This window comes from Suncus etruscus, chromosome 14 (assembly GCF_024139225.1).
Source record: "Suncus etruscus isolate mSunEtr1 chromosome 14, mSunEtr1.pri.cur, whole genome shotgun sequence".
Lineage (NCBI taxonomy): Eukaryota > Metazoa > Chordata > Mammalia > Eulipotyphla > Soricidae > Suncus > Suncus etruscus.
This window is the reverse complement of record NC_064861.1, coordinates 97582952-97601574: the sequence shown is the minus strand read 5'-3', so window position 1 is coordinate 97601574 and position 18623 is coordinate 97582952. Positions and strand designations below refer to the sequence as shown.

The 18623-nt window shown below is 47.0% G+C and overlaps 1 protein-coding gene across 1 annotated transcript; it reads left to right on the top strand.

Moving 5' to 3' along the window:
* Positions 1-7973: 7973 nt before the first annotated feature.
* On the top strand, positions 7974-17981 carry LOC126027987 (zinc finger protein 28 homolog). The gene is made up of 3 exons (XM_049787025.1): positions 7974-8097; positions 9407-9502; positions 16109-17981. Exons 2-3 carry the CDS (start codon positions 9466-9468, stop codon positions 17800-17802), a joined length of 1731 nt encoding a protein of 576 aa, XP_049642982.1. The 5' UTR covers positions 7974-8097; positions 9407-9465; the 3' UTR covers positions 17803-17981.
* The last annotated feature ends 642 nt before the right edge of the window (positions 17982-18623 follow it).

The following is an 18623-nucleotide window of genomic DNA, read 5'->3' as shown; positions in this document are numbered from 1 at the left end:
GAGTCAGCTTCAGAGTCCGCCAGCATCGGGGAGTCAGACCCAGGCATGAGAACCAGGACCCCCCCGCTTCGAGCTGGTTCTTTGGGGAGCAGTTTCCCTAAATGCAGAAGACGCCGCTTGTAAATTAAGGAGGCGCTTAGGGCCGGGCCGGGTGTCCAGCAGATGGCGCCGTGCTGCCGAGAATCAACCGTGAACCCAGCCCTCTGGAATAAGGATTGCAGAGCCAGGAAGGAGTGGTCCTGAGCACAGCACAGCCAGGAGAGAGCTGAGCACCCCGGGGGGTGGCCCCAAAACTAAGAAATGAAAATACATAGAGCCGGGTTAGAGTTTGGTGGGTCCTTTGGTCTTGGGTGGGCTCCCCTCTTCCCCAACATTACAGTAACTACGGAGCAAAAGGAGGGACCCCCAAGCCGGCAGGCACTGTGTGTGTGTGTGCATGAGGGTATGTGAATTAGTGCTGTGTGTGAAATATTGTGTGTATGAGAGAGTATGGGGAAGAACCCAGATAAAGGTCACTAGACAAGAGCAGAAGTTGCCTGCTTTGCTTGTCTCTGCTCTGAGCCTGTTCATTGTGTTTTTGGTCATTTTTGTTTGTTTCTTGTTTTTACCAAAACCCGGTGGCATGCAAGGGCACTCCTGGCTCGTGCTTAGGAATCACTCCTGCAAGGCAAACGCCCTTTCCCTCTGTGCTGTCTATCCCTCTGGCCCCGCACTGCATTGCTTTGTCCCCTGTCTCTGTAATTCTAGAGATGTCCGAGCCCCCAGAAGGATTTTCTCACTCTGATTGGGTCAGAATGGGGGGTTCAGCTTCCCCTTGAGCCGTCGTCTTCTCGGAGATAATAACGACAAAACTATAACATAATACGACATAGTAATAATGATAGGGTCCGGGGCAATGAGCCCCCACTGTCCTTTCAGCGCCTTGAGGGTCCCAAAGAGATGCAGACCATGCACAAGCAACAGGTGAGTTTTATTCTGGCCGGTCAGGGTCATCTGCCGAGATGGATCTCAGAGCAGAGACCCCGAGGCTCTTTTCTGCAGAGCTTATATAGGAATTTTCAAAGCAAGGACAACACTTTTTTCTTATCTGTCACAGACGGAGCTGTGAACAAAGGCTTACATTACAAAAAGATATCATAGCTTTAAGAGAGACATTCGGTGATCAAAGAGATGACCATTAAAACTTATCAACCCTAGTGTTACCTATTGCAGGTGTCAGCTTATCACAGTGGGCCAGGATGGGAGCAACCTGGCCTTGCTAGTTACAGAGAAGAAAGGGGATCAGTAACACTCAAGGTTCAAATGTAGCTAATTGTTAGATTCCTTTGTACAGAGTGGCACATACGTTAGCCTTAGAAGCTTTCTGGCGCCGAGAGCCCCCTCTGCTGAAATCACTCTAGGCTTATAATTATTAGCAATAATATAAGAGTACTTAACGACTAACTTAACTTATTGATATACATATATATCCTATAAAACTTAAAACTTACTTAAAGTGGCAGCTATAACAAAATAGTAAGTATAAACGGGCCTTGATCCCACATGTCCAAGTCTTTATCTCCCAGGCTTGCTGTCCTTGGGAGCTGTGAGAGCAGAACTTGCTTATCTTAATTCGAGCTAACTGTCTGAGGCCTCTTTGTCTCTGCGGCTCTCCGCTCTTCTGCAAGGGTTTCTGTTTGCAGGCTACAATTCTAAACGGGGGCAGTCTTTTTGGAAAAGAAAAGTTTAAAATATATATGACCTAAAAACATTTAAGAAATTTTTCCTCATCAATAATATCACAGTAATGGTATTGCCGTCTGCAAAGGAGAAACGCCCTGATCTGCTATCGTCGGCACCCGACCCCCAAGGTCCAGGCTTGCTGACAAGTCAGCCCAACGGGATCCTCCCACCCTGCTCTTTACTAGGGACGCGGAGGTCTCCAGCAGGGCCCTCCGCGCATGCGCAGACTCGGCCCCGCCCAGTTCCGACGGCTGAGCGCTCGCTCCGCCCACCGAGGTCCCACGCGCCTGCGCACTGGGAGCCCGCGCCTGCCTCGAGGACCGGGACTGCGCCTGGGAGAGTGAGGTCGAGGGCTGGAGGCGCGTGTGCTCCGGGCCGGGGTGGGTGAGAGTAGTGAGCGAGAATTGGCGCTCAGCAAGTGTGAGGTCAGGACTCTTAAGTGTGTTTTAAAATTACTTGTAAGCTGTGGACTCAGGAAAGCGTCTGTCAGTGTCAAGAGCTCATGACCAATCTGGAGCCCAAACCTCGTTGTAAGGCTGATGAGGAGTAGCATGGCAGCATGTCTAAAGCTCGGTAGAATAAGGTACATATCGGTATATATATACCTATAATTATGTACCCTTATATATATTGGTATAAGGAGAGTACAGTGCCTTTCCGACTTCTCTGAGGTTAGTGCGAGCCCCAGATTCAGTGTGATTGTTTGCTTACGGTGTGGGCCCTGAGTCAAGAGATGCGTCCGTGCAGACTTTCAGTGGAAGTTTCACCACTGTCGAGCTATTCGCATTCACTCTCTTCCAGTCAGTCCTCGTAGGCTATTCCGTTTCGAACATCTTTGAATGGGCAGCCATTGCCGGGGTAGGGGATTTACTTATGCAGAAGCACCTTTTTGTGCCAGTAGAGAGGTAGCTTGCTTAAGTGGCATGGGGCAGTGATCCAGCTGGAAATGTCGAAGCCCACTTTCGCCTCAGTTTGCGTGTAGAGCAGGGGCATGCCTGGCAGTATTTAGGAGCTGCTCAGGAGTCGGTCTGAGCCGAGCAAGCTATCCCAGGAGCTGGACTTTAGCCGCCCACATGCAGAAGTATGCCGCAGAGAGCGAAAAGGCACGAACAGCTCCGCTAGGTCGCAACATGCTTAATGAAAGCTCCTCGCCTAGGTGGTGGACATGCCGGGGACTCTGGTGCTCTTCTGCGGATGTCCAGTCGCTCGGAAGTGGACAGCACGTTTCAGGGGTCAGAGCGAGAGCACAGCGTGGAGGGCACTGGACCCGCAGCACCCCAGAGGGTACCTGGAGCTGCCAGCAGTGATTCCTTGTTGTTGTTACTCATTTTTCTTTTCTGGTTTTTCTTGTTTTCTCTTTTCGCTGAGCAGAAGGGATTCCTGAGAACAGAGCCAGGAGTGAGCCCTGAGAGCCGCCGGTCGTGGCCCCAACGCCCACCGAAAAAGCCCGGACTGTTCCAAGTCGAAGAGCCGCTCCGTGGGCTGGTGCTGGCTCCGCCGAGCACCTGCCGGCCTCGGGCGCGGTCGTCCGCCTGTGGCCGCGGGAACTACGTTTCCCAGGCGGCGCCGCGCGGCCACGCGCACTCCGCCGGCGCCCGGTCCGTGGTGCAGACCCCGGCGGCGGGCGGGCGCACTGGCCGGGGCGCGGGGCCTGGATGCGGGGGCGCGGGAGGGCGCGGGCCCCCGGGCCTGGGTCCCCGCCGCGCCTCGGCGCCCCGCGCGCAAGGGCCCTGGCCGCGGACCGCGCCGCTGCCCGGGGGAGGCCGCGCACCCCGAGGGGCCTCGCGTGTCGGGGCACGGCGAGCGGGGAGCCCAGAGGTGAGCAACAGGGACCCCGGGCCGCGTGGCCTCTGCGGGCGCGGGGACCGCGGGGACCGGTGGCCGGGGGTGCGGAGCCGCCGGGAGGGAGCAGGGGCTCCGGGCCTGGCCTCGCGCACGCTCCCTGGGCACCCCGCGCCCCTGCCCCTGCGTGGCCGCCCCACGCTCCCGGGGGGTCCCCACCCCCTGCCGCGGGGCCCCAGCGGGGGAGCGAGGGGCTGGGGGTCCCTGGCCGGGCGCTAGCCGCTCTCTGTCCCCGCAGCGCTGCCCACGGAGAAGTCCCTGCAGGAGGCCACAGCCCGGGTGAGTCTCAGCCCCACCTGGGGGACGGTTTGGGTCCCGAGGGGGCGAGGATCATGTCACTGACAGTTTCCTGGGACTTGGAGCCAGAGCACAGAGGGAAAGGCGTTTGCTTTGCAGGTCGCTGACCCGGGTTCGATCCCTGGCATCCTAGAGAGTTCCCCAAGCCTTCCAGAAGTGATTCCTGAGCACCGAGCCAGAGTAACCCCTGAGCACCATCAGTTGTCACACACACACACACACAGACACACACACACACACACAGACACACACACACACACACACACACACACGAGTTCCCCAAGCCTTCCAGAAGTGATTCCTGAGCACCGAGCCAGAGTAACCCCTGAGCACCATCAGTTGTCACACACACACACACACACACACACACACACACACACACACACACACACACACACACACACGAGTTCCCCAAGCCTTCCAGAAGTGATTCCTGAACACCGAGCCAGAGTAACCCCTGAGCACCGTCAGTTGTCACACACACACACACACACACACACACACACACACACACACACACACACACGAGTTCCCCAAGCCTTCCAGAAGTGATTCCTGAACACCGAGCCAGAGTAACCCCTGAGCACCGTCAGTTGTCACTCACTCACACACACACACACACACACACACACACACACACACACACACACACACACACACACACACAGAAATGCTTTACTGGAAGGTAAAGTGGGTTCTCGGGTGTTACAGTGTCTCAACCCATCCAGCTAAAGCACTCAGTAGGTTCTGTCTCAATGGTCACCATGACTGAGAGACCCCGGGACCTTGGAGTCAGAGCACATTTGGTGCTTACTCAGGTCTGACTGAGCCCACTGGCTTTCGTTAGAGACAGTTTGCCTTGGTGGCTCTTGTCATGGTGGAGAGAAACGTTACCAGTTCAGTGTCATTGCATTGGGGAAAAGGCCCAGCTCTGTGAAAGGCAGCACTTTCTAGTTGCACTGCTGGGAACATGGAGGCATGGAACATAGGCTTTGCATGTGAGTGCAATTCCTGGCACAACCAGTCCCTGACCCACCTCACTCTGGAGCACTGCACTGGGAGTAGCTCTTGGCAGAAAACTTTACTGTGTCTCACAGTTGTACCCTAAAATCAGCAACTGTGTGCTCTGAATCCATTGTCTTAAAACTAACCCATGTCTGTGGAGCTGCCCCTTGGTGCTGAGCATTGATGGGAAACTCGATGGGATCTTTTGTTTTGGTTTTGTTGTTTTGGGGCTACACCTGTTGGTAGAGGCTCAGGGCTTTCTCCTGGCTCTTTGCTCAGGGATGACTCCTGGTACTATTGGGGGACCATATGAGATGCTGGGGATTGAACCCAGTCAGCCACATGCCGCTGCACTATCTTTCTGCCCCATCCCCACTGTTTTTGTTTTTGTTTTGTCCATCCCTCTGCACTTAGGAATCACTTCTGGCTGTGCTTTGGGGACTCTGGGATGCCAGGCATTGGACTTGGGTTGGTTGTGCAAACACCTTTCCTGCTGTGCTACCGCTCCACCACTCCCCCCTTTTAAACATTTCTACTCATCTCCATGTACAATGTACAGATCATGCTGAGGACCTGGGGCAGAGGTGACACATGAGTCGGGGATGGCACACAGTGTACTCCACTAGCTCTGGGTTTGTCCTACAGACCCTGGTGACTTTCAGGGATGTGGCCGTGGATTTCTCCCAGGAGGAGTGGGAGCAGCTGGGCCCTGCACAAAGGCGTCTCCACCGGAAGGTGATGCTCGACAACTACAGGAGCCTGGCTTCTCTGGGTGAGCTTGCCTCACAGACACTGCATGTCCTGTACCCCTCTGTCCCCAAGTACTCCCTGTGCCCTCTATCCCCATGCATATTCTGTCCCCCCCACTCTTGTGAGTGTCCTGTCCCACACTGCTGCCCGGCATGCTAGCCCACTGCCTGACCACCCTGTTTCCATGCTCAGGACTCTGCGTTTCAAAGCCCACTATGATATCCTTGCTGGAACAGCGGAAGGAGCCGTGGATGGTGGCCTGTGGCAAGGCCCCTGGTGAGTGTGGCTTTTGAGCCCAGCAACTCTGCAGCCTCTGTGGGTTCTTTCTACACTTGGCCTGGAGCTGGGGGTGCGGCGGAAGGCTGCTGAACCCCTGTACTGTACATCTCTCTTCTCCCAGAGCCATATCCTTGTTCCTACTCTCTCCATAGCTATATGTTCTGATACACATAACCCAAACCAGGGTCAGGTCACAGACCAGTGTCACTTTCATCAACTTTGGTTAAATAGATGAGTCAGGCTATCAGCTACTAGTTGGTAGTTGAGCATCTCTCTAGGGCCAGGAGACAAAGACAGCAACAGGGTTGTGTGTGTTGGACCCAGGGTCATTGTCAACATCAGCTAGGTGCAACCCTGAAGATCCTAAACACTATTGGGTGGCCTAGTGATGCTTGGCACAGCAGGACCCAAGCTGCACAGTATGCCCCATGCTTTGCCCCACCTGCTGGACCTGGAATTACTGGTGGGGGCCCCTTGACCTCCTGAGCACTGCTTGGGAAGTGCCCAACTGTAGTGACTTCCCACCCAGGAGAGAGAGAGGAGAGAGAGAAGAAACTAAGTATATGTTTTATTCTTCCTGGTGTCTGAGGCCTGCCACCCTGCCCAGGGGTTCCAGAGAGTGAGAGAGAGAGAGAGTTAGATGGAAATTCACCAGCCAGAGGTTGCCAAGGGAGGCCCAAGTTCAAAAAAGATAGAAAAGCAAATTGATGCAAAGCAGGCAGCAGTTTTCCGATGCTTTATCTCTGGCCCCCCACGAGCCAGCAGATACTGCTCTGTTCACTATTATGGACCCCCCACCAGTCCCAAGTTTCTCTCTTTTTTGGTGGGGGTTTGGGTCACACCCAGCAGCACTCAGGGGTTACTCCTGGCTCTACCATCAGAAATCGCTCCTGGCAGCCTCAGGGGATCTAACGGGATGCCGGGATTCAAGCTACCGTTCTTCTGCATGCAAGGCAAACACCCTACCTCCATGCTATCTCTCTGGCCCCCCAAGTTTTTCTTTTTATACCGGCATGGCAAGGGGGCATATCCAAGGTGTGTGTCCAGGTTCAACAGTCATTACAGTGGGGGTATCCAAGGGGCATGTCTAAGTCCAACTGCCATACCCAGCCTCTAAAATGGACCAGCTCATGAGGTAATGAGACATGTATACAACTTAGATGATTGCTTTTTGTTTGGGGGCCATATCCAACAGTGCTCAGGGATCACTCCTGGTGGGACTTGGAACCCTCTGGGGTGCTAGATGGAACCCGAGTCACCTGTGTGCAAGACCACTGGCATCACCCCAGTATCATCTCTCTAGTTCCCCTTTTAGAGATTTAGCTGGAAATGCTTGGGAATATGAGGTTGCTTGGGTCAATATGTTGTTTTGGAGATTTTTTTTTGGAGATTTCTTTATTTTTATTTTGGGGCCACACCAGTGGTGCCCAGGAATTACCTCTTGCTCTGTGCTCAAGAATTACTCCTGGCAGTGCTTGGGGGACCATATGGGATTCCGGGAATTGAAACCCAGGTCAGTCACATGCAAGGCAAATACCCCTCTCTTCTGTATTATTGTTATGGCTCATTATTTTTAGAGATTTTAAGTCATCCAGTTACCCTTTTGGAGTGTTCTTCATCAAATCCATAATAAACGAGAGATTTGCTTTTTTTGTTTCTGTTTTGAACCACACCCAGCAGTTTTCAGAGGTACTCCTGGCTCTGCACTCAAGAATCACCTGTAGTAGTACTCTGGGGACCAGATGAGATGCTGGGGATCAAACCCAGGTTGACTGCATGCTGCAAGGCAAAAGTCTTACCTACTGTGATATCATTTTGGCCCTAGAATTGACTTTCTTTCTTTCTTTCTTTTTTTTTTTTTTGGTCACACCCGGCAGCACTCAGGGGTTACTCCTGGTTCTATGCTCAGTAATCGCTCCTGGCAGGCTCAGGGGACCATATGGGATTCGAACAACCAACCTTCTGCATGGAAAGCAAACGCCTTACCTCCATGCTATCTCTCTGGCCCTGGATTGACTTTCTTAACACACATTTTCAGACTTGAAGGTTGTGCAGGAGACGGAGGAGTTGATGTGGAAGAAGAAGGACTTCCATGAAGACCAGCTGGCACAGGCAGTGATGGAGAGACTCTCTGACTCAAGTTCGGATTGCTCCAGCTTAAGGGAGCACTGGGCTTACGATGTTCTGTTGGAGAGGCAGCTGGTAAGCTAGGAAATAGATCCACTTTGTAAGGATACCCTTGAGGATAGAGGCTATGACTACAATAAATTCAGAAATTCCCATTTGAATGTGATGCTTCTTGGATTCTCCATCCCTGGCACCTCATATGGTTTTTCCTCATCCCCAGATTGCCAAGAGTAAGCTTTGAGAACAACTGCGTGTGACCCCAAGACAAAAGAGATGATGGTTCTTAGAAGCAGAATGTGGTCTCCCCAGAAGTAGTACATATACAGAAACCTGGGGCAGTTATATGAATATGTGTGTGTGAAAATATGAATGTGAGTGGGGATGAGTAGGCAAGTATGTGAGTATGTGTGCGAAGGGGACTTAAAAGTGCTTATCACTGAGCTACTCGTTTTTGTCATGTTTTATATAAGGGAAGAAAGAACTTCTAGACTTATAGAATCACGCGTGTTGAATATAGGAAGGACCCAGTCACCATTATCAAATGTGTGGTGATCCCTAGGATCCAAAGGTGGGTTTCATAGGAAAACATACTTGTCATCCTTTTAGGGCATGGTGACCATTACCAGTAAGTTTTTGGAGAAGCGTGCCCCAGCCCAAAGAACTTGCTATAAGAGTATGCTGTGTGACAGCCGTGGTGATCTGGTGACAGCTGGTAAGGAAGCATCTCTCCCAGATTGGAGTTGGGCCTGAGACATAGGCAAAGCATTAAGGCACTTGCCTTGTATGCAGCTAACAATAGTTTGATTCCTGAGTACCACTGGGCTTGCTAACACCTCTGACCTCCACCCTTACCCCCTACCCCAAAGTAAAAAACGAAAAAACTGCAAACAAAATCCCAACTGTGAATTCATCTACATGAGTTCCTTTTTTATTTCCCAGTTTTGAATTGTGGAAGAGGCACTTAGGGTCTTCCCAAGAGTTGGGGGTGAATTTGGGCAACATTTGTAGGTGAAAGTTGGTTTCTTCTTTATACTACTAAAAACATCTTTCTGACATGTGCCTTTTTACTCATCTTCCTTCCTGTTAAAAAAAAAAAACCTAAACAAATAAGGTACGATTGTGAATTTAAGAAGCCCAAAAGCAGGCCTGGATAGCACAGTGGGGAAGGCACTTTCTTTGCATGTTGTATATCTAGGTTTCTCCCCACACATGTTGTCCTCCAAGCACCTCCCAGCGTGACTCAGCACTAAGTCAGAAGTGAGTCCTGAGGGCCCCCTCTCCCCACAAGAGTATGACGATTTCCCCCTCCCCTCCCATTTTTCCACATATAGGTTGTATTTCTTTTTTCTTTTCTTTTTCTTTTTTTTCTTTTCTTTTTTTTTAGGTTGTGTTTCTAAGCCAGACCTCATCTCTCTACTGGAGCAAGGGAAGAAGGATCCCTGGATGGTGAAAAGAATGCTGACAGGAGGACTGCTCTCAGGTGAGTCTGGCAGGCTGTTGCAGACAGGCCACTGCAGCTTAGAGTCATGTTTTCACCCCAGGAATCTAGTACTTGATCAACACAAGGAAGTGCCAATAAGTCTGCCAGGTCTGGAGAGAGAATTGAGTCCAGCTTTTCCTCCTACTCCACACCTTTCTCTGGAATTCTCACAGTGTGGCCAGCTTCAGGCTCTGGTGTCTGTGTCCTTATGTGACCTTGAACTGACCCGCTGTGCTGCTGTTGTTTTCCACCTTTCACCCATGTGATTCCTTTTAATGATCGAGTGATCTCTCTACAGATGGGCCACTGTTGTATTACTGAGTCCTACACTACTCAGTATTCATTCATTCTCCATCCCAGGGAGTGATCTGGTGTTAGATTACTGAGTCCCTCTCTACTCAGTATTCATTCTTCACCCTAGGGTGTAGTCTGATTCTTTCTAATAAAATGAAAAAAAAAATGGGGTTCAGGAAGGCAGGGCATTCATTCTCCAGTCTTCCTCCAGTAAGCTGCCTTCCTTCTTAGGAGCAAAAGGCTTGGGTATTGGAATTCCTAAACCCATTCTTAACCCCTGATTTTGGAGCCTGTGGCTTTATTCACAGGCCACATTTTATTTTTCCATGCATCCTTCCTTTGATGGACATTGGCTTTCTTCCCACCTTTGGAGTCATGACAGTAGTGCTGCTGTGAGCATATGTGCTGGGCTCTGCTACAATGTCCATTGTAATTTGTGCTGTGCACCAAAGAATCCTGGTATTTCCAACTTAAGGATGTACCATTTCATTGGCAGCTGCACCTGAACAGTTTGCCCACATCCTTGTCAACTCCTGGTTAACTTGTTTTGTTTTGTTTTGTTTTGTTTTGTTTTGAACTCTGGCCATGGCATGTGTAAAGTCTGATTTCCCTCTTCATTGCATTTCCCTAATGACTAATGGCAATAAGCATCTTTCACATACGTGGTGATCATTTGCTTTGTAGAAACGTCTTTTTCAAGTTTTTTATTTTTCAGTTCAGTTTATCTTTTTATTGTTGAGATACAAGGGCACTTACATATTCTTAGAAAATACTCTTTTGTCATATATATATATATATATATATATATATATATATATATATATATATATATATATATATATATACCTGAATTGCAAATGCTTTTTTATGCTCTGTGGCTGTATTGATTATCTCTGTATATTTTGGGGGAGGGGTATCTCATCTCTTATTTCCTGGGTTCTTGAGTTTTTTGTTATGGACCACCACTGGGTGCTCTGGGTTACTCCTGGTAAAGTGTTGGGGTGATGGCAGGTGGTATCAGGTATCTGATCTGAGCCTCCTATATACAGAGTATAATTATGAGCTCTTTGAGCTATCTCCTCTGCCCCAGATACATACATTTGCAATTTTTTTGGTTGTCATACTTTTACTCCTTGCTCTGTATTTGTGGGGAACCATATGGCATGCTGGGTATCAAACTCAGGTCAGCTACATGCAATGCAAGTGCCCTACCTGCTTCCCTATTGCTCTGATCCCCATGAATTGTTTTTATTTAGTTTATTATTTTGCTAATGCTTTTGGTATTATATCAGAGAATCTATTGCCATATCAGGAGTGATAAAGAGCTATACCTGTGTGGATTTGTGGGGGGGGTGTTTGATTTTTGGGCTATACCCAGCAGAGGCTCAGGGCTTATTCTTGACTCTGTGCTCAGGGATCACTCCTGATAGGCTTAGGAGACCATATGGAATTGGGAATTGAACCCAGGTTGGCTGTGTGCAAGGCAAGCATCCTATCTGTTATACTATTGTTCCAGCCCTAACTGAGTGTTTTTAAGTGTTTTAGCTCATGTAGGTAGGTAGGTATTTGATCCATTTGAGTTGAATTTTGCTAAAGTTGTGAGATATATACTTTTGTTCTTTTGCCTATGCATATCCAGTATTCCCAGTGCCATTTATTGAAGTGACTATTGGTTTCCCATTGACTACTCTTGTCACCCTCATGGGAAAAAAAAACCTATGGACAGAACGTTAATGAATTTTAAGTGGGATCAGCTTAATAACATTCTCAATAAAAACAGTGAAATTGGGATTTATTTAAAAAATATATTGACCTTTGACATCTATTCTATCATCTGTGTATCTGACCTCAGGCCATTTCCTCATGGATTTACTTACAGTACCTTTGTGATAGAGGTGGAAAACAGGAAGTAAAGTCCTTCAAGCTTTGCTCTTGTATTCCAGATTGTTTTGGCTAATTGAACTCCTTGCGTTAGGATGGTTTTAATTTCTGAGTGTGGAAGACCCCAAGATTCTGAATGGACACATCAAATCTAAGTGACTCTTTAGACTATCACTGTGATTGATTGTATCAGCATTGTAACAGCTAACAACTAGAATGCCATCTTATTTGTTTAGGCCTCTGCAGTTTCAGCCTATATTCTTTCCTCCTCTGGGGTAAACTTATTTCTAAGTCATTTCTTTCCTTTTTTTTTTTTTTAACAATATTCTAAGATATGCACAGAGTGCTTTTATTCAATATACCATTAATGGACAATGATGGTTTTTTGTTTGTTTTTATTTTTTTTTTAATTTTTAATTTTGTTTTGTTTTGTTTTGTTTTGTTTTTGGGCCACACCCGGCATGCTCAGCGGTTATTCCTGGCTGTCCGCTCAGAAATAACTCCTGGCAGGCACGGGAGACTATATGGGACACCGGGATTCGAACCAACCACCTTTTGGTCCTGGATCGGCTGCTTGCAAGGCAAACGCAGCTGTGCTATCTCTCCGGGCCCTAATTTTTAATTTTTAATTATGAGAAAAATGATGCAAAGAGGGCAAGGTAAAGTTACAGTGAAAGGATAATCACCCTGGGGCCCGGAGAGATAGCACAGCGGCTTTTGCCTTGCAAGCAGCCGATCCAGGACCAAAGGTGGTTGGTTCGAATCCCGGTGTCCCATATGGTCCCCCATGCCTGCCAGGAGCTATTTCTGAGCAGACAGCCAGGAGTAACCCCTGAGCAATGCTGGGTGTGGCCCAAAAACCAAAAAACAAACAAAAAAAAGAAAGGATAATCACCCATAAACAGAGTTCTCAGAAGAAATCCCCTTGCTGATGCCTAAATATTGAACTTACAGTCAAAGAACATTAATCACCCATAAACAGAGTTCTCAGAAGAAATCCCCTTGCTGATGCCTAAATATTGAACTTACAGTCAAAGAACATTAAGAAGGCAGAACCCATGTACAATTACTTTGTCCACAAGTCCCCAGATTGTAGTACATTATAACATTTCTTAGCAGTATACAAAGCAACCTAAAGCTATGAGATTTATGTGACTCCTTAAACATTGAAGGCATAGTATTTTTTTATATTTTCATGCACATACATATTAGTTTAAGTTAACATCAAAAGTTTAAGAGTTTTTTTTTTTAAGGGTGAGTCAAAAGGGCACAGTAAAAACGGTGTTAGAGTGGCAAATATTGTTTGCATAGGCCCACCAAAATATGGGGGACATGGAAAGGAAAAGCCTTGGTCTAAATACAAGGAGACTCCTACCCCTGAAGTTTCCTGGCATAAGACCAACTCTAGGCTCCAGGCAAACTAGTTTATTCAATCCAAGTCATTGTCTATAGTGCCAATACAGTTTTATTTTTCACGCAGTCCTATTGTTGGCATCAGGTTTCTGTATTGAGGATCCTGGAATCTGCACATCCTACATTGAAGTCAGGCTGGTGTGGAGTATCCTCTAGTTTCACCTCACAATTAAGGGGCAATACAGAAAGCCCTGTCCAGTAAGCAGGTCATTGTTGTTGTTAAGTCTTCTCAGTGTTAAGGGAAGTCTCTTTTGAGTAGGTCGATGTCAGAGCAGTGGTAGGATTTTCCCTGGTAGAGAATTGCCTCCAGGGGATGTTATAGACAACCTTGGATGTTTCGTAGATGTCTTCTCTAGATCAGGGGTGAATGGAGAATGCCCATTCTTCTGAGGCCTGTGTCAGGTCTTTATGTCATGTTCAGGGTGTAAGGTTCCATTGCACTACAAGATTTGTGTGTTCCCATCTCTATTAGATAAGAACTTATTTGTATGTATAGTATTTTCCCGTTTTAGTGTGCCTAAGCAAACAAGAAATAAAGCCACGTGGCATTATCAGAGTATATGGGGGCATAAGAACACGTCCAACAATATCCATGACTTGGTTCAAACATAAGCATTAAACTGAGGGATTCTTTCACACCAAATTCCATATTGAACAGTTCACAAAGAGAAGATAAAAAAAAGGGGGGGATTGTCACTGTATAAGAGAATATTCAGCAAAAGTTATAGCCATCAAAAAAACACACATAAAATGTTGAAAAGACATACATGTCCTTTCTATGCCTTTTGGAATAGTTGGGTGGGTGTTAACTCCAGGGCACCACTTTGGTCTGTGACTTAGGACTCTACAGTACTTAAGTTAAAAAGGGTAAATAAGGAATAATGATGATAGGGGTTAAGAGAGTTAAAAAGAAAAATGATCTTTTGTAGGGGTGTGCGAAAGGGCAGAGTACAAAATGGATATTCTGCATACATAAAAACATAATTCAATGATAGTAAGTACTATTAATGCATCTGGTGCATTATCTGGTGCATCTGGTGCTAATGCCCCCGAGCGATTTTGGAAATATAGACTGGAAATAGATTACCAGTGACTTCCCAAGAAGCTGGGAGGCCAGAAGTTCAGAGCCTCACCCAGACCCCCCCCAAGGAGCCGAATGGGGGAAAGCCTAGGGTACCTTGAAGCTCCACCAAGAGACCCAACTCGCTGGCTTGCCCAGGCATGTGGCCCGGGGAAACCCTGGAGATCTGGAGCAAGGCGGTAGAGGGGTGCTGGGGTTCCCAAGTCCCGCACTCCCCCTAGGCCTGGTTAAGGAGGCCTCTGGCATGGCGGAGGCCTGCCGAACCCCATGCTGCTCAAGTCATTTCTTTCTTTCTTTTTTTAATCTTTTTGGGGTGACACTTGGTTTATTCCTGGCTATGCGCTCAGAAATCGCTCCTGGCTTGGGGGACCATATGGGATGCCAGGGGATTGAACCATGGTTCGTCCTAGGCTAGTGCGGGCAAGGCAGATGCCTTACTGCTTGCATGACTGCTCTGGCCCCAAGTAATTTATTTATTTATTTTTAATTTAATTATTTTATAATTTATTTTTAAAGTCATTTTTTTTGTTTGTTTGTTTTTGGTTCACACTGGCAGCACTCAGGGGTTACTCCTGGCTCTACACTCAGAAATAGCTCCTGGCAGGCTTGGGGGACCATATGGAATTCCGGGATTCGAACCACTGTCCTTCAGATTGCAAGGCAAGCACCCTGCCTCCATGCCATCTCTCTGGCCTCTAAAGTCATTTTTTATGGAATTTTTTATTTTTTTTATTTATTTATTTTTTTTTTTGGTTTTTGGGTCACACCCGGCAGTGCTCAGGGATTATTCCTGGCTCCAGGCTCAGAAATTGCTCCTGGCAGGCACGGGGGACCATATGGGGCGCCGGGATTTGAACCAATGACCTCCTGCATGAAAGGCAAACGCCTTACCTCCATGCTATCTCTCCGGCCCCTATGGAATATTTTTTATAACTACGTTTTCGGAATAATTCCTATTGTATAGAATTATAGCTGACTTTTGTGTGTAGCCTGCAAGAGTTTTCATCAAGAAATGTATGAGCTCTAGTATTTTTCTCATAGATAGATGATGATTTTGGGTTTTGAGTTTTAGGTCACATCTAGTCATGCTCAGGCTCTGTGCCCACAAATCACTCCTAAGAGAGCTTGAGGAATGGATGATATGAGGTGTCAGTGATTTGAACCAGAGTCATGAGATAAATTTAAAGAGTACCCTAGATCTTGTCTTTTTTGTGTTTGATGCAATTCTAGGAATGATTCTGCCTTTCCAAGCACAGCAGACAAAATGAGAGGGAGGCTGATAGGGTCAGCACTGGTCTTCTGAGAGGTAGTCATTGGGAGCATGTCCCTCACTGCTCTGATTCTGACTTTTTTTTTTTTTTTTTGGTTTTTAGTTTTTGGGCCACACCCGTTTGACGCTCAGGGGTTACTCCTGGTTATGCGCTCAGAAATCGCCCCTGGCTTGGGGGGACCATATGGGACGCTGGGGGATCAAACCACGGTCCATCCTACGCTAGCGCTTGTAAGGCAGACACCTTACCTCTAGTGCTACCTTCCCGGCCCGATTCTGACTTCTTGCTTGGAATTTGTATCCACTAACTTACATGTTTTATTCTACTCACCTTGCAAAGGTTCCTGTGAGACTTCTATGTGGATCTTCTTTACACACGTTGAAGACTGTGCTCAAATATAATAGTCTTTACTTTGAGGGAGGGGAGACACACCCATAGTGCCCAGGTTGTTGGGGTGAGTTCCAGTGGTGCTGGAGATGGAAATTGGGGCTCCCACATGCAGAGTCTTTGAACCATCTTTCTGGCCCAAGTGGAGACGCCTATAAAGGCAAATAATTTTATAGTTTAATTTACCAATAGATGAGTGCCAACCACGGTGTTCCTGTTAGGTTCCTTTTGTTCTAGCAAATGATAAAGTAAATATTTGTTTCCTTAATATCTTTTCAGGCCAACAGTCTATATATGAGATCCAGGAATTATGTCCTAAGCAGAATGTATTTGATGAAGTAACAGACAAAACTTCAAGTACTATTGTGGAATCTTCTACATTTAGAGCAAATTTTTCTTCCTTGGGTTCCTTTGAAAGGACACTGGTAAGTGAGGACATAGCATTCCAGCAGGGGACATTCATTCATAACAAATCCTTCACTAGGGAAAGAGAGTGTTTCTATAACAAACCTGGAAGATGGCTCAATCTAGAGGGCTCAGAAGAGAGCATTCATAATCATGATAACCTTAAGAGAACTTTTTCAAAAAATTCAATGGCTATAAAACATACAGGAATCTATGCAGGAAAAAAGCTTTTCAAATGTAATGAATGTAAGAAAACTTTCACTCAGAGCTCCTCCCTTACAGTCCATCAGAGAATTCATACAGGAGAAAAACCCTATAAGTGTAAGGAATGTGGAAAGGCCTTTAGTGATGGCTCATCCTTTGCTCGTCATCAAAGATGTCACACTGGCAAGAAGCCTTACGAGTGTGTTGAGTGCGGGAAAGCCTTCATACAGAACACGTCCCTTATTCGTCACTGGCGGTACTACCACACAGGGGAGAAACCCTTTGATTGCACTGATTGTGGGAAGGCCTTTAGTGACCACATAGGACTTAATCAACACAGGAGAATTCACACAGGGGAGAAGCCCTACAAATGTGACGTCTGTGACAAATCCTTCAGGTATGGCTCTTCCCTTACTGTGCACCAGAGGATTCACACCGGAGAGAAGCCGTATGAATGTGATATATGTAGGAAAGCCTTCAGCCATCATGCCTCACTTACTCAGCATCAGAGAGTACATTCTGGAGAAAAGCCGTTCAAGTGTCAGGAATGTGGGAAAGCTTTTCGGCAGAATATCCATCTTGCCAGTCATCTAAGGATTCATACTGGAGAGAAACCCTTTGAGTGTGGTGAGTGTGGGAAGTCCTTTAGCATTAGCTCTCAGCTGGCCACGCACCAGAGAATCCACACTGGAGAGAAGCCGTACAAGTGTAAGGTGTGTAGTAAGGCCTTCACGCAGAAAGCCCACCTGGCACAACACCAGAAAACACATACGGGAGAGAAACCATACGAGTGCAGAGAATGTGGGAAGGCCTTTAGCCAGACCACACACCTCATTCAGCACCAGCGGGTTCACACTGGGGAGAAGCCCTATAAGTGTGCTGAGTGTGGCAAGGCCTTTGGCGACAACTCTTCCTGTATGCAGCATCAGAGGCTGCACACAGGCCAACGACCTTATGAGTGTATTGACTGTGGGAAGGCATTCAAGACAAAGTCGTCTCTCATCTGTCACCACAGAAGTCATACTGGGGAGAAACCATACGAATGTAGTGTGTGTGGCAAAGCGTTCAGCCATCGTCAGTCTCTCAGTGTCCATCAGAGAATTCATTCTGGGAAGAAACCATATGAATGCAAGGAATGTAGGAAAACCTTCATCCAGATTGGACACCTTAATCAACACAAACAAGTCCATACAGGAGAGAGATCCTACAATTACAAGAAAGGCAGAAAAATTTTTAGGCAATCCTCACACTTTGCTCATCAAAGAATCCATACTGGAGAGTCATCCGCCCACCCCTCCTTACCACCCACATCAAACCCAGTAGGTTTGTTTCCTAAATTTCTCTCTCCCATCACCCTAGTTTGAATTACACATTTCAGCCAGAACTCTGCAGTTGTCTGAAAAGGGGGCTCTTCTCTGTTGTGTTAACATGCTCGTTCTTCCATTGTCAGGTTTCTTTTGGTCTAAATGCTATTTATCCATGTCAAACTTACATTGAAATCTTATAATTGATTAACACGTAAGACACGCATAGCATAGTGCCTGGTCTATTCTAAGTGTTCAGTAATATAGCATTTTTTTTGTGGTTTTTGGGTCACACCCAGCAGTGCTCAGGAGTTATTCCTGGCTTCAGGCTCAGAAATTGCTCCTGGCAGGCACGGGGGACCATATGGGACGCTGGGATTTGAGCCGATGACCTGCATGAAAGGCAAACGCCTTACTTCCATGCTATCTCTCCAGCCCCAGTAATATAGCATTTTAAAAACATTTTAGTTACTGATGTGTTAACATACTGTGTTTAGAATAAAAGTGATTCATGGAATAAGGGTAAGTGAAACCAGATTATAAATCAGGAGCTGAAAAAAAATCAAGTATATGTTCCCTATGTTGGTTTAAAATTAGTTTTAAGTTGAATTATGACTTTCCATTTTATCTGTGTAAAAGTATGGTAATATGGCCTTGTTAGTGAGAAAGTTGGCTTTTTTGGATATATATTTGACAATAGATCTAGAGAGCACTTCACTAGGCTGCTTAGAATAAAAGCTCCAAAACAATGGAAAAAAAAAGAATATATGTAGTGTTTGAACAGGCGGAAGTCAGGAAATCTACTGAGATATTATGCTTCACTTCTTCTGGGCTTAGGAATTCTGTAATACAGTTAAGGAACTCAATGGGAATCAGTAATG

What these genes read in the sequence shown, in the direction of transcription:
- LOC126027987 (XM_049787025.1), top strand. Translation starts at nt 9,466, where the DNA reads ATGGTGAAAAGAATGCTGACAGGAGGACTGCTCTCAG. An exon ending in GACAGGAGGACTGCTCTCAG is followed by an intron (nt 9,503 to 16,108) that starts GTGAGTCTGGCA and finishes ATATCTTTTCAG; the next exon opens with GCCAACAGTCTATATATGAG.